The 22,614-nt window shown below is 34.0% G+C and overlaps 1 protein-coding gene across 1 annotated transcript in view; it reads left to right on the top strand.

Moving 5' to 3' along the window:
- Window positions 1-22,614, top strand: part of PCDH15 (protocadherin related 15) — a 791,018-nt gene that overhangs the window by 622,472 nt on the left and 145,932 nt on the right. The window contains exons 21-22 of the mRNA XM_026454840.1: window positions 4,063-4,203; window positions 6,126-6,238. Coding sequence (XP_026310625.1) covers window positions 4,063-4,203; window positions 6,126-6,238 — 254 coding nt within the window. The remainder of the gene's footprint in view (window positions 1-4,062; window positions 4,204-6,125; window positions 6,239-22,614) is intronic.

The raw sequence follows: 22,614 nt of genomic DNA, 5'->3' as shown, positions 1-22,614 counted from the left end.
TCATATTTATATACATAAGTCGTATCTGTAGAAATCATTTAGGAAGTTCTAAGATTTTCTGGATAGCAAACTATTTTAGTCATATGTTCATATTTATATATATACAATCTTATCTGTAAAAATCATCCAGGAAGTTCTAAGATGTTCTGGATAGGAAACTATTTTAGGCATCTGAGAGATAATATTCCATAATACCAGCATGTTTTCTTTTTCATTTTATCAAGTATAGACATAATTCCATATGCATCACAAATATGTTGGCTTTATTAAAAAGAAGATTCTAAGTATAATCATTTTATGTTTTCAAGAGCCAATCTGTGATTGTCATAAGTAATTTTAGTCACTGTACTACAGACTGAATGGATCCTCATGCTAGCAAAAACTCTAAAAATTTGTTCTTGAAACAGTGGGTGCTATAATTATGCTTTTTCATCATTGACCTCCTGTTCTGGAGGTGACTTGGATTATGTGCTGCATCACCTCTTAGAAAGTGTTCTAAGGCAATATTTACTAGGGCATCAAATTCTATAGTATCTTTGCCAAGTAATTTTGCTCAATTGTGTTGCCACCTTATTTTCCTAGTAAAAGACTATTGCCTTTAAGATAGTACTGAAAAACGTTAAGTTGATTTGATGTTAAAAGACCTCTGTTTTAGTGTGAGCCAAGTTTCTTCAAGTAATAACTTTGCCATTTTCCAGCTAAGGAAATTTCAGAAAATAATTCTTAAAGCCTAGATTTTATTATTTTAAAAATATAGGTAGTAGGGCCAGGCGTGGTGGCTCACGCCTGTAATCCTAGCCCTTTGGGAGGCCAAGGTGGGCGGATCACGAGGTCAGGAGTTCAAGACCAGGCTGGCCAACATAGTGAAACCCGTCTCTACTAAAAATAGAAAAAATTATCAGGGCATGGTGGCGGGCTCCGGTAGTTCCAGCTACCTGGGAGTCTGAGGCAGGAGAATCACTTGAACCCAGGAGGTGGAGTTTGCAGTGAGCAGATATCGCACAACTACACTTCCAGGCTGGGCGAGAGTACGAGACTCTGTCTCAAAAAGAAAAAATGTAGGTACTATTGATACCAACTTCTGAACTTATCGTAAGTATGAAAATGTATGTAATACATACAGTCTGATACATAGTAAAACACTCAAACTGATAGCTAACAACTCTTGTTATTATCATTATTATTAAAATGCAAGCAAAGTTGCTGACATTGCATGACACTGTGCCCCAAATCCTACGATGTGTTCTGCTAAATCCCCACTCTTTCTCAGGCAAGTCATATACAAGGTTAGCCACTGTATATGATTATAATAAGTCTGATTATGTCCAAATAGGCAAAAAGTTTTTCTTAAAAAAATGCCCTTGTTTCTATACATCTTCAGTGGGTGAACTGACCATCCACCACTAGGTGAAATCAGTTGTTTATATAAAAATATTATCCCAGAACTGACAGTTCCCTAACATGCTTTCCAGGTGTATTCAATGTTTTGTATTTCCCAAACCTTGAAATATATGAATACTTTAGATATCATTTGAAGTGTCTGGGCACTCTTGATATGTGGTTATCCATTCACCTATTTATGCATTCAGTCAAATACTCCTTGAATACATATATGGGTCACGTAATATTCAAGGTACTCAGCTAGAGTCCCTACCCTAATGAAGCTTGTATTCTTATGTGGGAGACAAACAGTAAACAAGTAAATACATAAAATATATGCTATAATTTCAGACAGTGTTGCTGAAGACAGGAAATTTAGTGGGAGTATTAGAGAACGCCTGGAGAAGAGGAGGGTAAATATATTAGTCAACAATGTGTGAGATGAGTGTATTGTATTGCTACCTTATTTTCCTGGTAAGGGACTATTACCTTGGCAAAGCCAAGGAGGCAGGAACCAGGAAGATGTGTGAAAAAGAAATGAGCAAGGTGAAATCAGATGAGCAGGCAAAAATTAAATGTTTTTAGGATCAGATTGCCCATACTAACAACTCTGTGTTTATTTTGTGTGTGTGTGTGATGCAAAATCATTGGAGGGGTTTAAGCAGGAGTCATGAGATAATTGTAATAGAATTGAAGCAGAAAGTCATTTAAGAGTCTACTACAGAAAATACAGAGGATATGAGTAGACATTAGGGCATATATTCATTGAGGTACTGGCAGGATGTGATGATTATTTGGCTATGGGGCTTAAGAGAAAGGATCAATGATTACCCCTAGGCTTTCAAATAGAACACCTTAGTAAAAAGTAGAGCCATTATCTATAGTAGAAGAGTTATACATTTGGGAGATGAAGTCATTCTGGTTTTGAATATATTTACTTGCAAATAGCTTATCTGCAGACAATTGTATGTCCAAGTTTGGACTTAAAAGGTTCAGAGTTTAGCCAGATATTAAAATTTGGTATTCATGAACAAATAGAGGATATTTGAAGCTATTGGACTGGGAGAGGTTCCAGGGGCCAAGAGTAGAAGTAGAAAACAGAAGTTCTCGTAACAGAGCCTTGGAAAACTCCAGCATTTAGTAGCCAGAAAGAGGGAGAACAAGCAAAGAGTCTGAGACAGAGCACCAGATGGGAAGGAGAAAAGGCAGAAGAGTAGAAAAAAGTTAAACAAATAATGTATTCAAGGAGACAGTGATCAGCGGTGATGTGTAGTATATGAAAGGACTGAACTTACAGAAAATAAGGAATTATATAAATACTGAAGATTCACATATTTATCTCATAGCCCAACTGTAATTCATGAACCAACATGAGCAACAGATTATTTTCAAGGACAGTCATGAAGAAAATGGCAATATAAAAAACAACGTTCTCCCAACTGTTTTTACACCAAAGTGTCAAGTCCAGGCAAATCAACACCCTGTGGGGAAAATGTTCTTGCTTTTTCTGCATCAGAATAATGCCAAATAGAAGTGTTTCTTTCTCTGAAGAAGTTAATGTTGTAATTTAGTGTTTAGGTTTGAAGTCAAACTTTACCACATACTAGTTCTCTACTCAAGATATTTATTTGACTTCTAGGTCTTAAGACATTCACAAGGCCTAAGCACTGTAAATGTTATAGTGCTCACCTCAGTGTCACCCTATGTAGTTCCAAATGAAACCAATCTAAAACCTAATATAAGTGAGGACAGCCAGCAAAGTTTTGACTGTTCCTTTATCATCACTTTGATTATTTTAATCTTACCAAATTTTAATTCAAATTTTAATTGTTTTCTTTAAAAGTGAAATACTTTGTTTGGTGTTCCAACTTATCTTGCCTATCCCTGGAATATTTCAGCATTCTTTAACTTATTGTAAGCCACAAATTCATTAGCTCTAAAATGGGTAACAGAGTACACATACATCATCTTTAATATGGTTGCAGTACATGGTAAGCATCTAGCAATTGTTAGCGATCGTTAACTTACCCGTTATTACTATCATCTTCGTTATTAATGTAATTTAAAGGATTGAGCTTTAATTTAATGATGTATAGAAATACCTAGCATTGTAATCAACACAGTGTAGATGATAAATAATTTTTGTGTTTTTAGCTTTCATGCCCATTCCTGCACTTTACCACAGTCCTCTCAAATTAGCCAAGCATGGTAGCACACACCTGTATTCCCAGCTACTTGGGAGGCTAGAGTGGGATAGGAACACTTGAAACCGGAAGTTTTGAGGTTACAGGAAACTATGGTGATGCCACTGCAGTTCAGCCTGGGCAACAAAGAACGACCCTGTCTCTGAATTTAAAAAAGGAGATATTGGTTGTCTTGAGAGGCAGATGTAATTCACATAATTAAAGGAAAGTGGTAGAGAAGATGTCCAAAGCAACCATTAATTTTTCCCTCATATAAATCATTTAAAAATAACCTGTAGTAGAGATACTTCATTGATTCAGATTGAGTTATCATGAAGAAATAATTATCGGGCTACATTTCAACCCTGAAAGAAAGAAATTATGGAAATACGATTTTCACTTCTGAAAGACCATGAATTTTAAAGATCCATTTAATGTTATGATTACACTTTGTTTTAACTTGGTGACAGCAAATTAATAATTAATAATTTTATTTTAGGGATTACCTGCAAGTCGTGTGAGGTATAGAGTAGATGATGTCCAGTTTCCTTACCCTGCCAGTATTTTTGATGTGGAAGAAGATTCTGGAAGAGTAATAACACGAGTCAATCTTAATGAAGAACCTACAACAATTTTTAAGGTCAGTGTCTCTTTTCATTATGTAGTCTATTTGATGTTTAATTTTTGATAGAGAATTTGGCTTAACAGATGAGAGCACTTTTTTTATTTCAATTTTTCTCCTTTTTAATTTTTTAAAATTACAATTTTTTTTTTTTTTTCTCAGAAACTTCCAAAATAGTAAAAAGAAAACCACTCGGTATCTCACATCTTGGAGACAGCCAGAATTTGCAATTTTGATCTCTATCCTCAGGATGACATTTCATACAAATACAAATATATAAATATATGTTTTCAAATCACATAGTCTTATACATACTGCTTTTTAGATTCAATATTATATTGTCTATGCCAATAAGTGACATTAATGCTGTTATTTTAGTGGTTGCGTAGTATTTTCCTATATGAATATAACATTATATTTTTCTTTTTAATATAATATTGAGTTGCTTTACAATTAGACTGTTTCCATTTTTTGTTACAATAAATGCTATCCTGCAACTATGTGTATGAATATCATTTTTCCCATACTCATTTTTTTCTTGAGATAAGTACTCTTGATATGTTATAATTCTAGAAAACTTGAAAAAAATACCCCTTTCTATGCATTCTTTATCTTTCCTGAGAGTATCCATTTTCCTAATACCACTCAACAGTTGGATATTGTTATGTTAATCTTTGCATATATCTAGGAAAATATCTATATCTATTTGATTTTTGTAAAATTTTACTTTTCTTCAAAAACTAATGAAACAGAACATATTCACACTTTTGTTTTTTACATATTTAAAAATATATTTGACAAAATAATGCCTGTCTCTACCTGTCAAGGTATTAAAAACATATTTTGCATTACCATAATTAGACAATTTTATTACGTGTTTGAACATTTCCATTTTTAATAGTTACTTAGAATAATTTTTGTTACTGTGAATAAAGCATTTGACTCTACAGTAGGGAAATAGCTTTATCAGTTAACCACGTAAGTATTAGTGAGCACTATGTCTCTCATGATTTTACCGCTGTTTGGAACAGCTGATCAGTTTGTAAATTAGCATTAACCCAAAGGTCAGTTGTGGCTCTCAGGATGAGATCCTGAGATCCAGGATGGTTCTGTGATCTAGGTTGAATTAGTTTACATTATTAACCTGCAGATTCCAAAAGAATTTATATTTCAGAGAACCACATAGTTTTGAAAGTATTTAACATATCTTAAAGTAAACATAGAATTGCTTTGATGTAATATAGGTTATTAAAGAAAATCAATTATAAATCCTATCGCAGTGATAAATAATATCAGACATCACACCTCAGTGCTGAAGCTTTTTCTTAGTTTTCATCGTTTGAACAATTTCTGCTATACCAAATGAACTTGGCCTAATAATTTGTTTTTAAGAGATAGTATACCAAAGAATGTTAAACTACAAAGATTTCCAATTTTATCCTCTAGAGTAAAGTATTTCTGCCCTATAATCTCAAAAACAACTAATTCACTAGGAAAATCAATTTCTTTTTTGAGCAAGCTAATTAGCTTTTTATGTGACGGAATTTAACACTTTTTAAATAAGTGTATTGGTGCTATAAAATTATGTGTATTTACTGTGGGCCCCAGTGGAATTATGGAAATGAGTTTTTAATTAGAGAGATATCATATAATATACTTGTTTTATTGATAGTTGTTTTTTAATCATAGAGTTAGTTACTTCTTTGAGGATTCTCATCTGGCAAGTGGAAATGAGAACATTTTTCTGGCTGGATTATTGTAAAGATTAAGTGAGAACGTAGTGCATTCTAGCATAGTGTCTGCCACCTGGTAGGCAGTGAGGAAATTGCTCCCCCTTCTGAAACCAGGGAATCCAATACTTAAAAACCTACATATAAAAATTATACTGTTATGTTGTTCTTATTTATAATCTTTAACATGAATTTTTATTGCTTTTTAAGTTGGTGGTGGTTGCTTTTGATGATGGTGAGCCTGTGATGTCCAGCAGTGCCACAGTGAAGATTCTTGTCTTACATCCTGGTGAGATCCCACGCTTCACACAGGAGGAATATAGGTATTGATTTCTGTCTGATTTTGAAATACATAAAATGTTTAGGGCATTTTTGAAAGGAGTCTCTCAAAATTGATATAATATGTATTTATGAGTAGACTTCCAATTTTGGTTTCGGTATTTCTAAATTAACATAATATATATTTTAAATTTTTAAATAGTTAATATGACAATTTAGTATAATATATGTTTTAGTAATGTTTAATGAATAACAGATACTTTAAAAAATTGATACAAACTTATTAAAATACAACATTATATTTTGAGGATTCAATTCTGATTAATGATCTGAATGGTTAGAAATAGACCTTTAGTTTCTCATTATTGCCAGGTAGAAAATTTCATTCAATTTCCAATTTTGGCATGTAATCTGCAATGATATTTTCCATCTAATCAGTGTGTATGTGTGCATGTGTGTGCGTCTGTGTGTGTACATAGTGTGTGTATATATATAGTGTGTACATATATATAAATGTAGTGTGTGTATTTATATATATACTGTGATGCTATGTGTATACATAAATTTATATATAAATATACTGTATATATACACACACATATAATACATATACATTTATACACCAATGTTATATATTATAGTTTATGGTTTGTATATATACTGTATTAGTCACCTGACACAGCCATAACAAAATACCATAAACTGGGTGGCTTAAACAACAGAAAATTATTTTCTTTTCTTTTTTTTTTCCTTTTTGAGATGGAGTCTGGCTCTGTTGCCCCAGGGTGGAGTTCAGTAACATAATCTCAGCTCACTGCAAGCTCCACCTCCCGGGTTCACGCCATTCTCCTCCCTCAGCTTCCCGAGTAGCCGGGACTACAGGCACCCACTATCCTGCCTGACTAATTTTTTGTATTTTTAGTAGAGGTGGGGTTTCACCGCGTTAGCCAGGATGATCTTGATCTCCTGACCTCCTGATCTGCCCGCCTCGGCCTGCCGAAGTGCTGGGATTACAGGCATGAGCCACCGCGCCCGTCCACAACAGAAAGTTAATTTCTCATTGTTCTGGTAGCTGACAATCCAAGTTTAAGACCAGGGTGTCCACACGGTCAGGTTCAGGGTCTCTTCTGGTCTTACAGGCAGCTAGCTGCCTTTTTGCCATATCCTTACCTGGAGAGAGAGAGAAAGCAAGCTCTCTGGTATCTCTGGAAACAAATAACTATATGAAAAATATAATACGCTGTGAGAACACAGTGGTGGAAATAAGATCACAGTATTGAGGAAGCAGGCTAAGGGACACTTAACTATGTTTGAACATGATTAACATAGTTTTAAGTTGTATCTTGAAGGAAATCTAGAGTTTAATCAATCAAAAAAGATACAGACAGAAGTTCCACACTGAATAATCAGCATATGCAGAAATATAAATAAGGGGTGTGGGAGTCTACATTTAATTCCAGAATATTTTAGTAGCATAGTCTATCCAGAGAAAAATTGAAAGTGAGATGATGATAATAATTGAGAATAATTAAAAATGAATATCTCAGATAATGGAGAACTTGATCATGTTCTAGGATGATTGTAGTGTTTTACAATTTCTTAGATTGAACTAATAATTTTACGCTACAGCAGGAACTAAGGTACTGAGGATTAAGGTAGGTGAGGGACACATCTGCAAACACTTAACACACTGAACCAAGCAGTTTTATCCTTTCATACAAATCTGCCTTTAGAAGAATCTACACAAAAGTAAATTGTGTAATATAATTACCAGAAAATCCTCCATAGCATGTATGTAAATCATTGAGATGTAAACCATATGTAAAACAAATAAGAATTCTTGTTTAATCTGTTTTAAAAGATTATTCTCACCCACATGTACATTATTATCTATTAGTTTCCTTTTTTCTGAAACAGTAACCTGTGCTTCCAATCCTTTGGATTGGATTCCAATTCCTTGCTATGGGATACAGTAGTCCCCTCCTTATCCACAGTATCGTTTTTCACAGTTTGTTGCCCAAAGTCAACCGTGGTCAGAAAATATTAAGTGGAAAATTCCAGAAATAAACAATTCATAAATTTTAAATTGTATGCCATTCTGAGTAGCATGATGAAATCTTATGCTGTCCCGTGCCACCCTGCCCTGGAGCGAAATCATTCTTTTGTCCATTGTGTCCAAGCTGCCCATCAGTCACTTAGTAAGTCTGAGTTATCAGATTGAAAACAAAACAAAAAAAAGAAACACATAGTAAATATAGGCTTTGTTGTCATCTGAAGTTCCAGGCCTCTAGTGGGGGTCTTGGAGTATATCCCCCATAAATAAAGGGGAACTCCTGTGCACAGTTTTCTGTTTTTGAAGAACTTCTCTGAATGTGTTAATTTTGAAGTTCTCAAGAACAGGATGGATATAAACTCACTATGTTTCTCACTAAATTATCTAGATCAGGTATTCTCAAAAAATATACTTACTCTTCTAAGTGAATCCAAAAACACGCTTACATTTTTAACTTAAAATTCCCATCTGTGTTCTTCAAAGCCCCTTGCGGCAAGTCTAATTATCTTTGGAAACTCCAAGGGAAGAAGAAAGTGATAAAATGCTTAAACTTCCTCTTTAAATAAATTTAAGTGGTATACTCTTTCTCTAGGTTTTCATTTAGAACTCATTTCCTTGTTAATAGAAATATGCCTCTAGACTTCTCTTTTAGCTAAAATATCCAGGCCAAGATCATAAATTGAAGCAGGGCATTGCTCATTTAGCTGTCTTTATTAAGTATCTTTGCATAATGCTGTGTTTTAAAAATACAAATGTGTTGTTCAACGTGTAATTTACCATTTTGTACCATCTCTGCATAAAACTATTAACTTCAAATAGATTCTCTTAATAAAGTTGTTGTTAACTTAGAGAACAAAAATTAGCCAATTGTGTGGTACTAAAGTTAACAACAGTCACATAGATACATGTGGGAGAATTTTGATCTTTCAGAACTTTTCTAACAATTTCAAAATTGCCCTTGATTATCCCAGTTCATTTGGTATTCTGAATTATAACGATAATTTGGTAATCTTGTTGCATCCTGCTGTGTATTAATAATATGCACAATTGTACACACATAACTCCCAGAGATTCTAAGAATCAGTATTTTCGTCATAATGCATTTAGTAGTACTTGAATACTTAAAAGGATTAATTTTTTATCAAATAACCAGAAAATTTGAAAAATAAATGTTATACCAAATGTGAACAAAGACACTACTTTTTAGATAAATGCAAGTAATTGAATATAATTATGTTTATATAGATCTAAATTTGAACCAAAATTCTAACTGAACTGTAAAGAAACATAAGTCTAATGTTTATCATCTTCAATTATCTCTTCATTCTTTTTGAAGATCATTGAGGAAATACATAGATAGCAGTATCTGGATGCCTCTTAAATCCTTTTTTTCATGGGCATATAGCTGGATTACATTTCCTCTCCTTAGGGGTGAATTCTGAATTCTGCCATTTGACTGTTTTCTGGCCAAAAAAATATGAAACTAAGTGGTCTGCATCACTTCCTTAGAAGGCTTAGTCCCATTAGCTACTGTTGTTTCAACTAATATAAGTTGTTCAACATTTTACTAGTTTCCAACAACTAATCGCATAATTAATTAATCATATTTAAAAGTCATTCTCATTCATATTGCAGTATTTCCCAGCTTGACATTTTAAAAACAATATTCATGGTAGAATATTTTTATTTCTGTATGATATTTTCTTTTAATATATTCCATTGCTAGCTTTGGCAATATGCCTGTGCCATTTCAGGTTGCTTTGGAGGCCAGCACACTTTCCTTTCTTAATGAAAAAATAGTGAAGCACGTAATGGTTTCTGCCAACCTCATATGCCTCATTCCCTCTCTAATGTTTTCAAATTCATTTTACTGCCTCAACTGGATGCACATAATTCCCAGAGATGCTAAATGACATGATTAATTTTTGATCATTAGGATGGTCCTTTGTGTTGGGATTACTCCTAGTGAAAAACCTTCTACTTCTTGTGATCAGATTTGGGGGAAACATAAAAATGATAGCTCAGGATTTATGTTCCTTGTAGGGTGTAAGAGAAGGTAATGTGTTACAGATGGAAAGCAGTAATCTGGCACTGTAAGCTGAGGTACACACATGGTTATTACATCTCAGGAATGTCTTCATTCCAATACTTGTGTTTGAATTCCATAGGAAAAAAATAGCATTTAACAAATGATTAGGTATAAAAGAGAGATTTTAAAGATAAAATATCTATTTATCATAGAATATTTAACTGAATCAATGAACCATACCTCCCCCTCCTGTCACTGACTCCATTGACTTATTTCTATTAGATAGTCATTAAATCATTAAATTTCAGGGTAATCAGATTGAGTTAGGGCTAGTTTAGGCCACTGTAATAGGAAACCACCAAATTTCAATGGTTTAGAGTTCAGGGACCTGGGACAACTCAGGGGTGACCATCTTCATTCTGTTTCAAAATAACTCGTTATTACCATTTTAGTCAGGGGAAAGGGGAAAGGAGATAGAAGTCCACATCTAGAGATTTCCTTAATCAAGTGAGGTGAGAATTGATTTCACCTCATTTCAGTTCAGTTCATATTTCGTTGTGAGAATCCAGGTACAGGTCTACATTTAGCTCTAACAAGGGGAGAGGAATGCTGTTCCTTGCTCGGCAACTGTGTCCTAGTTCTACCTCAATTGTTGAGGAAAAAGAGGAAATGGTGTAGGTGAACACCTTGCACATTAAACATGTGATTGTAAACAATTTATAGATTTATAGATTTTAATTGCCACAGTGATTTTAAAATGACTTAGTTAGAATGCACAATGGGGTACATGAGCTGATGATATAATAGAGTAGAAGCATTTTTACATTTAAATATGTATTAATGAAGTAAATTGTTCTAAAAATAACAAAAAAATGAATATTTACTTTTTGAATTCAAAGCAAATCTCAGATTAACGTTTCTGGTTGGTTTTAAAAATCTGTATTTTTGGTAATTTCAGTTTAATGAGTATTAACATTACATATTCCAAGCCAAACCTTTCTGAATTTCAAGCTAAAGATTGGATATTTGATACAAAGAATTACCTTCTCCAGTTTTCTGAGAAGTTTCAGTGTCTTGGTCACAAAAGTAAAATAAAAAGAAAATAAAAATGAAAGCATAATGGCAAAGTGTAAATTTGAGTTATGAGCTGAAAACTAGCATGGTGAAGACCATCAAAAATGTTTGAGAGGTTGCATTTACTATTTGTCAGAACATTTTTCAATATACCAATTCTAGCTAGACAGAGAAACAAAATCCATTGTTCTTTTTTTAGAATTGAAAGCACTTTTATGTTGTTCTGTTGGTAATTGCTTAGTTGCTGGAATATAACAATAGATCTATCATTATCTTCTTCTAAAATTGCAAAAGAATAAAATAATAGGCACAAGTAATAAACACCATAGTAAGTACTTTAATGTTTGCTAAAGAAAAATCCTACTGGTTTGCCTGCAAAGTTTTGATGACAGATAATTAATAGGTTTTCTGACTTATGTAAAAGTAACAACATAATAAAAAGTCAACCCCTCCTTCCACATAGTTAATTATGGTATGCCTCTGTTTCATTTCCATATTTAAAAACTTCTTTACAGCTGAGCATGGTGGTGCTCATGCCTATAATCCCAGCACTTTGGGAGGCCGAGATGAATGGATGACAAGGTCAGGAGATCGAGACGATGCTGGCCAACATGGTGAAACTCTGTCTCTACTAAAAATACAAAAAAAACTAGCTGGGCTGGTGGCGGGTGCCTGTAGTCCCAGCTACTCATGAGACTGAGGCAGAAGAATGGTGTGAACCCAGGAGGCAGAGTTTGCAGTGAGCCAAGATTGTGCCACTGCACTCCAGCCTGGATGACAGAGCTTTATTGAGACTCTGTCTCAAAAAAAAAAAAAAAAGAATCTTTACTTTCTGCTAGCTCCTTTGAAAAAGAAATAACGAAGTTTGAAAATCATTCAAAAATTTTACAAAGACAACCCTATACTCAATAAAGTAGGTTGTCATTATTTAAAAACACATTTCTTAAGAAAAATGATGTTTGTCTGGTTTATAATTTATAATATTAAGATATTTTATATGTATTGGAAAAAGATTTGAGTTTTTTTTGTTTTGTTTTGTTTTTGTTTTTGTTTTTGTTTTTGTTTCAAATCCTGTGAACTGTATGTTATTTCCTGATGGCTGACTTCAAATAATCAAGGGTAGGAGTAATCACATAATGGGAAGAAAATTGCCCCATAGAGATATATGTTTACTTTTATAATGGCCAGAGTCATAGTAGATAAGAATTACTATACACTTGATTCTTTTTGCTTTGTAGGGTTGTTATAGTAATTGAAATAGACTCATTTTGTTAATTTCTTGACCTTTTCACATCAATCTTTTATGGAGTCACTTAGGTGAAATGGAGGATCAAGACATTGTATGCTTCATTTGTCATTAATGAACATCTGTTCTATCCAGAAAACAATGAGTTCTTCTTAAAACTTTTGAAATATATAACTCTTCATACTGTGTACTATTCCTTTTGATGACAGCAGCAACCTACCTGGAGCATTTGCTGCAAAGACGCTGGCTGCAACCAGGGAAGCGCAGCTGGGGCTGTGCACTCTGCAGGGTCAGTGAGAGCTGGGAACAGGCAGGGGCCCCACACATTTCTGAGTTGGTGGGGCCAGAGCCCAGAGGTCACATCCGAGACTATGGACCTGGGTCCCCCTCCCGCTACAGTCTCAAAGTGTGTTCTCCCAATGCCTGGCCTCTTCCTGCTTCCGAGGCCTGCTCAAATTTCGGAGCAAAGCTGTGATCAAGCCCCGAGCATTGTCACCACCTGGCTGGGTGTGCACGCACTCATGATAGTGCTGACACACAAGCCCCTTGCCACCTCAGCCCCTTCTGCACTTTGGGCACCAGTGAGCATGGGAGAGAAACCAAGGTGGGACTGAGGGTGTCCTGGAGCAGGCCTGCAGTCACCTCTTGGGCACAAATGGCCTGGGTGCCATGAATGGCAGCAGAAGGCAGACAGACTCCTGGGTGGAAAGGCATGGGTCTGGTGAAACCTCACCTTCTAGCCAAGGATTGCCTGAAGTCTGGCACCCAGCCTGCCAGTTCCCTGGACTGGAGTGAGAACTTATGGTGATTTTTCCAGGCTGCCTATGGCTGCCCATGGACCAATCTGCAATCCCTTTCTCCCTTCTGAATACATAAAAACCCCAGACTCAGGCAGACATCAGGACAACCTGCTTGAGGATAGGAGCTACCCACTCTGGGTCTCCTCTCCACTGAGGGCTGCAAACATCAGGACAGGCTGCCTGCATCTAGGAGCTTCCCATTTCAGGTCTCCTGAGAGAAATACTGTTGCTCAATGAAGCACCTCTTTGCATTGCTCCCTCTTCAGCTGGCCACATACCTAATTCTTCCTGGATGTGGGACAAGAACTTGGGACATGCTGAATGGCAGGACTGAAAGAGCAGTAACACCAGTAGGGCTGACACATGTCTCCCTGCTTGCCACATTGTAAATGATGAGAAGGAGAGAAGGAAAGCAAAGTGGCCCTTTAGTGATCCCAGACCTAGGGGCTCCCTGAGCCAGGCCTATGATACCCTCTTTGGGACTCTGGTTTCTGTTGTTGCCAAGCTACCAGGTGCCACCACCTTCCCCTCATTCAGATATGCATGCCCTCAGTGGAAGCTGCTTGTGGTGCACCAGATCCAGCCACAGGCTTGCATGGAGCTGGCATCTGTGCTGGCTCCTGGAGCTGCCCTTCCCACCACAGTAGCCAGCGTGCATGGCTGTGCACAGTGGTGGACCCCACACTCACTCACTCATCCCCACCTCATTGCTCTGTGCCTGGCTCGCCCTTGGCAGGCATGGGATCTAGGCTGGCAGAAGAATCCAAGTGAAGCCTGCCAGGCTGAGTGGGTGAAACAAGCCCAGTGGGCTTGAGCAGAATTCATGCAAAGGTGCCACCTGCCACAGAGGCTTCCTACTGGAAAAGCTACACCCCAAGGATTCTGTGACATTTTCTACAACTGTAGACAAACGTTTGTATATTTTAGAAGCATACACACAACCAAAAATCTCAAATTGTAACAAATCTTCCACATTGTTCCTCTTTTAGTCCATTCCTTCAGTTTCTATTTTTGACAAAGATACAACAATGATATTAGTGTTTGCATGCCCTATGTGATCATTCTTCCTTCTTGCTCTACTACCTTTCCCTGAAACAAAGAGCTAAACAAAGAGTTCTTAACAAGCTAATGGCATTTCTTCATTCTTTATTGTTGAAACATCCTCCATCTCTCTTTCTCAAAATTATCTCCAACTAGTTTCATTTTTTTTTTTTGGTGGGGGGGGGGCAATGAATTAAGTCCAAGTAATATCCCCTATTACACATAAACATTCCAAATTTAAACTTTGATTTTTTAACCATTCAAGTGATTGGGTAGTTTCTTCATATCTATTTACAATTACATATCTTTGTTTAAATAATTTTTTATAATTTGTTTTTCATTAGAAATTGAGAAAAATGTTAATCTTATCTATAAAAATTATATTCTCAAATTCACATTATACAATGAATGAAATAGACTATAGAGATCATTTAGTTGGCCTAATAAGTCAACCATTCAATACTTGACTCCTTAGGCAGCCCTTAGGAAATATGTCCTTCATACACACATAAACAGATTTCAGAACACAGAAACTGTGACTTTGACCAATTGTGCTTCCTGTAGTTACAGATCTGAGAGGCATACTCTTATTGTCACTGCATGTTCATATTTGCTAAGGGGTTTTCAGTCAATTATCTATTTAGAGATTTTGGAAATTAGTTACACTGTCAGAGTCAGTAAATTCCTTTTATGTATCTTTCATTTAAACCCTACAGAAATAGCAAATCCTAATAGTAGTTCAAACACATATTACTTGAGATTACATTGACTCCTGTAGGTGAAGTAGGTTAGCCTTCTGAAGAATGAGAATGACATTTGACCTTCATCTCAGGATGATGGACTAAGACTTACACACACTGAAATTCACTTGTCATCAATTTTAAAAGCAAATATCGTGAAAAGGTCAACATGTCTGGAATAGATCATAGAATCTAAATGTGAATATTGATTTTGAGTGGGAAAAGCAGTATGTTACACAATTTATCAAAAAATTGCCAAATACAATTAATTGCAAAATTTTCAAAGATATATGTCACCTATATAGATAGGCCTTTGTTATTTATTTAAAAATGGAAATGTATCAAATTTAATGTTAACCATTGCATGAGTTAATTTCACATTCATGTTAATTTTTAAGATTTGAATATTTTCAAGTGTAATTTCCACAACAACCTAAATTCAAAATTTATACTGGTATATATATTATAAAAATAAGGGCAAATATTCCTAAGTTATATTTGTTAACCTCTTAAGTTGTTATATTGCTAAACTCAGAAAAAATACTGTAAGAAAGAAATATTTCAATTTATATTATTAAAATATTTCAATTTATATTATTAAAATTTAATATATCAAATTCAAAATCAGGATGTTATACATGTGAACATTCTGAAATTTTGAAAAATTTTAACTCCTTCAAAAGATAATCTTATCACTTTCTCTGTTAAAATAAAAAATTGGTAGTTGGTTGATTCACATGAATTAATTTTGTAATAAATGACAGGTTGAAAGTTGTATACAATTTATATTTAAAATAAATTTCTCAAGAAACTTTATATTAGAGAATAAAATTAGAGTATATTTAACAAAGGATTAACATTTTACTTCTTGATATACAAAGCAGAAAAAGTATAATTTATAATCAAGACATTCATCTTTGTAAACTATGAAAATGCAAATAATCTTATCACAGTGGCCAAAGAAATAGCAAGTGAGCAGTTCTTGTTAACATTTCATCATAAAGAGAATTAAAATTACCTTATGTTGAGGAACATAGCCATCATTTTTTTTTTTTCTTTTTAGAGGCAGGATCTCATTCTGTCTTCCAGGCTGAAGTGCCATGGCTCGGTCATAGCTCACTGCAAGCAGTCTTCCATCTTAACCCTCACCCTATTAAGTAGCTATGACTTTAGGTGCGTGCCACCATGCCTAGCTAATTTTTTAAAAAATTATTTTGTAGTGACAGAGTCTTGCTATATTGCCCAGGCTATCATTCTTATAAAACCTTCCAAGTTTGGACTTAGAGCTTTTGAGAGAAGATTTTAATAAGATGAACAATAGTTTGGAAAGAATGATTTGTCTTGAGTGCAAATAAGTTAATGAAAGCTATCTGAAGACTATAAAATAATATAAAACAAATGCACATGCAGAGAGCATAACTTGATTGCTAAAATTGTTTTCTATTTTAATTTAGATTTGTTGTCCAATATAAGAGCTGACTTTACCTGAAGATAGCCTTTCCTGTCTTTTTATGGCACTATTAAAACCTTGCCTCAAACATAATAGGTTTTTCCCATTTAGCTATTGATGGAATGATTCTGACAATCTTTCATTACAGTTTTCATAGGCTCTCTGAGTACCCATATGGAATTTAATTTCTCTTTCACATTTCCAAGGTTGTACACATTTTGGCATTTGCTCATGTAGCAGCGTGAAGCAAGTCTTCCATCAACGAAGTACTCAGGTCCAAACAGTTCACTTTACATCCACTGTTTAGAATTTACCACAAACTTTTCAATACAAAGAGTGATTTTATAGGTCCCATTATTTCACTGTATTGTATCTATGGGAAATTTCGATCCAAGTGAAACATATAGTAGGATACATTAATTTTATTTTATTAGTGATCAATGCAAACATATTTGAGACAAAAATAACATACTAAATGGATCCTATGGTGATGAGTCTGGAGAAATAGGGAGAGTTGGATTGTGAAGGGATTTACTGAGCCATATTAAAAACTTTGTTAATTATCACAGAGAAAACTGAAGACATTGAATGGTGTTAAACAGGCAAATGACATATGCATAGCCTCTTTATGGAAATCACTTTGTGCTTCCACAATCTCCATGGATAATAGAATTTTACATTATTTAAATCTTGATTCAAAATCATGAAATTTTTATAACCAATTTATAATGGGTAAGTCGTTCGTCTCCCAACTCCTTCGGTGCTTAATTGCTGTGCTATTTACTTAATCTTCTGAGAATGCTTTTTACTTCTGGTAAACTTTTCACACATGGTTTCATGCCATTAGGTAATGTACTTAAACCAAAATCACATGAATAAAAATAGAGTGAACAGAAAATATATATCAGGCAATTACAAACAAGGGAAAGCAGAAATCACTATGTTAATGTCAAATAATGTATAATTCAAAACAGAATTATGATTACCTGTACACTCGGTCTCACTAAAAAAAAAAAAAAAAAAAAAAAAAAAGAAAATTTTAAAGCAAAAAAAATAAAATTAAAAAAAAAAATTATTTTTCCCTTTACCCCCGGTCCAAAAAAAAAAAAAAAAAAAAAAAAAAAAATTGTACATTTTCAAGCGAGAGGAATAAATTTGCTACTTTAATATATCCATACAGTTTCCAGCATAGATAAAACCATACAATTTATTGTCCAAAGCAGGACACTTTGGAGAGTAAGAAGAGCCCTCTATAATAATTAAGGTAAGGCAATAGACAAATAGGGATGTGTTTATCAGGACCTAAGCCCATTGTAAGTTGAGGAGCGTACTGAATGTATATCACATTCATACAATAGTAAAGTCAAAAATTGCAAGTCAAACCATCACAAATCAGGTATCTTCTGTACTTTAGTATGTTTAAAAAATTTATCCAGCATGTTCTTATGAATTTAAGCTTTAAGAACCAATGGCTATGAGAGATTAGAACACACTATTTTAATGAGAACAATATAATAATTTAAGCAAAGGCAAAAACAAACATCTTAGATTGTAGTTTCTGCTTTCAAATGTTTGGATAAATTGTTTATACTTCTGTTTTTATATCCTCAAGATGAAGATTCTTTAAGGAACTGAATAGAAGCGAAACTCTTAATGACGGGAAGCAAGCATTCCTTGGAACATATGTAAAAAGCAGTGTCTAGCTTTTTGGCCCTTAATTAATTTTCTTGTCTAAAATCCATCCTAAGAATTCTGGGAGAACTGCATCTCTCTCCTGATTCATGTCTTTTTAAAACTGTTTTTCTTACTTAAATATGTAAAATTAGATCACTCTGATGCAATTACTCCAAGGTTACAAATAATCGGAGTTCTAGTGGGTATTTTTTTTTTATTCTTCCCTTCCCATTTTCATTAAATTCCCTCATAGTAGATGTAAAAACAGTACCTTAATTGGTACTGATCTGCAAATATATTGAACTGAAACATGTCAAAATAAATTAGATTTGTCTCTCAGTACAAAGAAAGCAATAGAGCCAGATTGAATCTTAGTGAAATTTTATAGCATCTATTTACAAACACTTTTATATCCTAAATTGCCTGGCTTTTAAAATAATTAGAAGCTTTATTCAACATATACAACATTTACTTTTATTGTTACTTCTTGAACTCAACAATAAAAGTAGATTTTAAATTGTACAGTAATTGTTTCATCTATATTTATACTATAAAAACTGGGTCTAACATTTAGACATTGCGAATTATGTTATTCTAGTATAGTCATTATTCAGAAAATTACTTAAAATGTACTTAATTGAAAGATTTATTGTAATCTATATTTTCAAAAAACACTTAGAAATATTAAACGGATATGTATGGCCCGGGTGCGGTGACTCACACTTGTAATCCTCCTGCACTTTGAGAGGCTGAGGTGGGTGGATCACGAGGTCAGGAGTTAAAGACCAGCCTGGCCAAGATGGTGAAACCTCGTCTCTACTAAAAATACAAAAACTTAGCCAGGTGTCTTGGTGGGCGCCTGTAATTCCAGCTACTTGGGAGGCTGAGGCAGAGAATTGCTTGAACCTGGGAGCCACAGGTTGCAGTGAGCTGAGATCGTGCCACTGCACTCCAGCCTGGGTGATAGAGTGAGATTCCATCTTAAAAAAAAAAAAAAAAAAAAGGACATGTATAAATTAGTTTATATTTTCATGAGGTTAGATTGTAAGTATTGTGCATGTAAATTCCGAAGCAGTTAACTTTTTTGGTTTGCATTTAATCTGCAAAGATTTACTTTTAAAAAACAGATTTGGAGTTATTTTGATCAATTTTCTTCTTATGAAAGTGCAATTATTTGTGATACATCCAATACAATGTAATATTATTCAGCAATAAAGTGAAATGAGATATCACACTACAAAAGACATAGAGGAAACTTAAGCGCATATTGATAAGGAAAGAAGCCAGTCCAAAAATCTACGAACTGTATGATTTCATCTATGTGACATTCTAGAAAAGGTAAACATATAGAGGCAGTAAAAAGATCATTAGTTACCAGGGGTTCAGGTGAAAAGTGAGATGAATAGATGAAAAACAGAAACATTTTAGGTCAGTGTGAAGGACGTTCACTAATAATTTATCCTAAGGGAGAACTCACTGTGTGGAAGATAGCACATAGTGTCACTAGGTGAACCAGCTGGAACAGGAACCCAAACGCTCCCCTCCACTGCATTCTGGGCTGCAGTACTACCAGTGCCTGAACCTGGTGAGAGACACATTCACACGCAAGTTACATGAAGTGGATTTTTTAATAGTTACTCTAATAGATGTGAAGTGATATCTCATTGTAGGTTTAACTTTTATTGTCCTGATCATTAGTGACACTGAACATTTTTTCATATATTTACTGGTCATTTGCATGTCTTCTTTGGTAACTATCTATTCTGGTCCTTGGTCCGTTTCTAAATCAGGCTATTGGTGGAAGAGATATCTGCACTCCCAGGATTATTGCAGCATTATTCATAATAGGATATGGAATCAAACAAAATGTGTCTATCAATAAATGAATGGATAAAGAAAATGTGATATATATATATATATACACACACACAATGAAATACTACTCAGCCTTAAAAATGAAGGGAATTCTTTTATTTGGGACAATGTGAATGAACCTAGACTTTAACTAGTATTCTATTTTGTCTCAAATACATTCATTTGTCTCAAATCTGGAGGACATTATGTTAACTAAAATGCATCAGGCACAGAGGAAAAAACTCCATGTTCTAATAATGATCTAATAAAGCTAATATATATGGAATCTAAAAAAGTTGAACTCATGAAAGTAGAGCATAAAAAAGTGGTTACCTGGGGCTGGGTAGGAAGGGAAGAATTGGGGAGATATTGGTCAAAGGATACAAAATTTCTGTTAGACCAGAAGAATAAATTGAAGAGATTTGTTTTACAACATGGTGACCATAGTTAAAAACAATGTACAATATTATACATTGCTAAGGGAATAGATTTTAAATGTTCTCACCACTAATAAACATGTGAGGTAATAAAATGGTAGAATGGTAGTTTAATTTAGCCTTTCTATAGTGTGTACATATTTCAAAACATCATGTCATGCACCATAAGTATATAAAATTTCTATTTGACGATTAAAAAATAAGTAAGAATACAAAAAATTCTGAGACCATTGAGCTTTTCTGGGAGAAAGTATAAATACTGAATGCATAGGCATAGTGCCAGTATTTTTATCTTAATTTATTTCTCAATAACATTATTATTAGAAATAAAAAATTATTAATTTTTAAAATACACAGCTATTTTACATATAAAATTTAGAAGGTAAGGATAATGCAAATAGTAACATTAATGAGGAAAAACATTTAAAATTACTCTCATAAGTCTGTTTTTAAAATCAAAATATTATTTAGGATTCTATTTAAGTATTAGTTGAGGTGATTTTGGAATTTTAGTCAAAACCTGTAGCTTTTGTTTAAAATGGCCAATAAAGTTAGAAGCATGGCCTTGTGGAGTAAACAGGCACCAACACTGCCATCATGGATATGCAAGGACATCAAACCCAATTCAGGTCAAGCCTTTTGAAAGGGCCTTTGAGGAAGCCCTTCCTGAAGGCCATTATGAAAACATGAAACCACTAGCCTCTCCCATGTTCCAGGTTCATATCTGCTAAATAACCATTTCCTTTAGCATCCTCTTAGCAATCTTTGGAAAATGACCATCTAGTTGGTATCTATCTCCAGCTATATCAGTGAGCTGTACAGTTCCATTACTGAAGCTATCTGTTTCGAGTGTTTCTTTTATTTTAAGAGTGCAGTTTGTCAGTTGTATGGGCAGTAAATTTAGCTTTGAAAGGTAGTATTCTTCCATTTCAGACACTAGGAATTATTTGTTATAAATCAGGTGTGAAAAACTTAAATTGGAAGAGAGCTAGTGATACATTTTTCTTCATAAATGGATGAATTGAAGATTTATGAATTTAGTAGTCAGAGAAAACATTTTTTTAAAAGAACCTTCTGAAAAATGTTTCATTTGGCCATAATTCATTGCTTCTGAAATTGAGCAATAGATTTTGATTATACTCAACAGAAAGAAGAGTGAATGATAGCTCAAATTATATCAGATTCAGAATGGTAGAACTAGAAAAGACATTAGAGATAGTTTATCTGCTTTAAAAATCATAAAGTGTCAGCCCATACATCAAATGTAGTCATTTGATGCTTTAAAAAAATAAATCCCCACTGCTTGTTCACAAATGTATACAAAATTGTAAATTTCCTTTATTGATTGACAAATCACACTAGACTTGAATTATTGTACAGTAGCTACATACTGTCTCATTCCTAACTTCCATTCCTCTCCCTATTAATTTATATTCAGCCCATTTATTCAATTTGGTTATGTTCCTACCTTCTCTGTCCATCTGGCTTAATGAATCCTGATTTATACCAACTCCATCATTTTGTATTGAAGACATATGTGACTCCAAAGAGAGTATGCAGTTTGCCCGCATCAAGTAACTGGTACTTTCCACAACGTAAAACAATAGTAAAAATATTATTTTTTATCAACATTGTAAATTTTAATCCTGCCAAAGAATAGAAAATAATTGATATTTTGTAATCTAATACTCATTATCATGGAGGTTCATTTAATTTTTTTCTGGAGAAGATCGTATAGTATGTTTCAATTCTGACAGAAACAAATATACTGGAACAAATAAGACAAAAGTTAATGAGGAGAAATTTTGTCTAGAAGTAAATCTCTTTTAAACATTTACTAACAAATAGAATTTTAAATGCTTTTAGTGGTATGCATAGGATTTAAATGTCTTCTTAAATTATGCCAATTACTTTTTTTTTAGTATTATTTCTATCCTAATTGTCAGTTAAGGTTAGCAAAAATGCACACATGTATTTTATTTATTTATTTATTTATTTATTTATTTATTTATTTATTTATTT

This window comes from Piliocolobus tephrosceles, chromosome 9, assembly GCF_002776525.5.
Source record: "Piliocolobus tephrosceles isolate RC106 chromosome 9, ASM277652v3, whole genome shotgun sequence".
NCBI lineage: Eukaryota > Metazoa > Chordata > Mammalia > Primates > Cercopithecidae > Piliocolobus > Piliocolobus tephrosceles.
The sequence above is the reverse complement of the archived record's forward strand: the minus strand, read 5'-3'. Positions and strand labels throughout refer to the sequence as shown.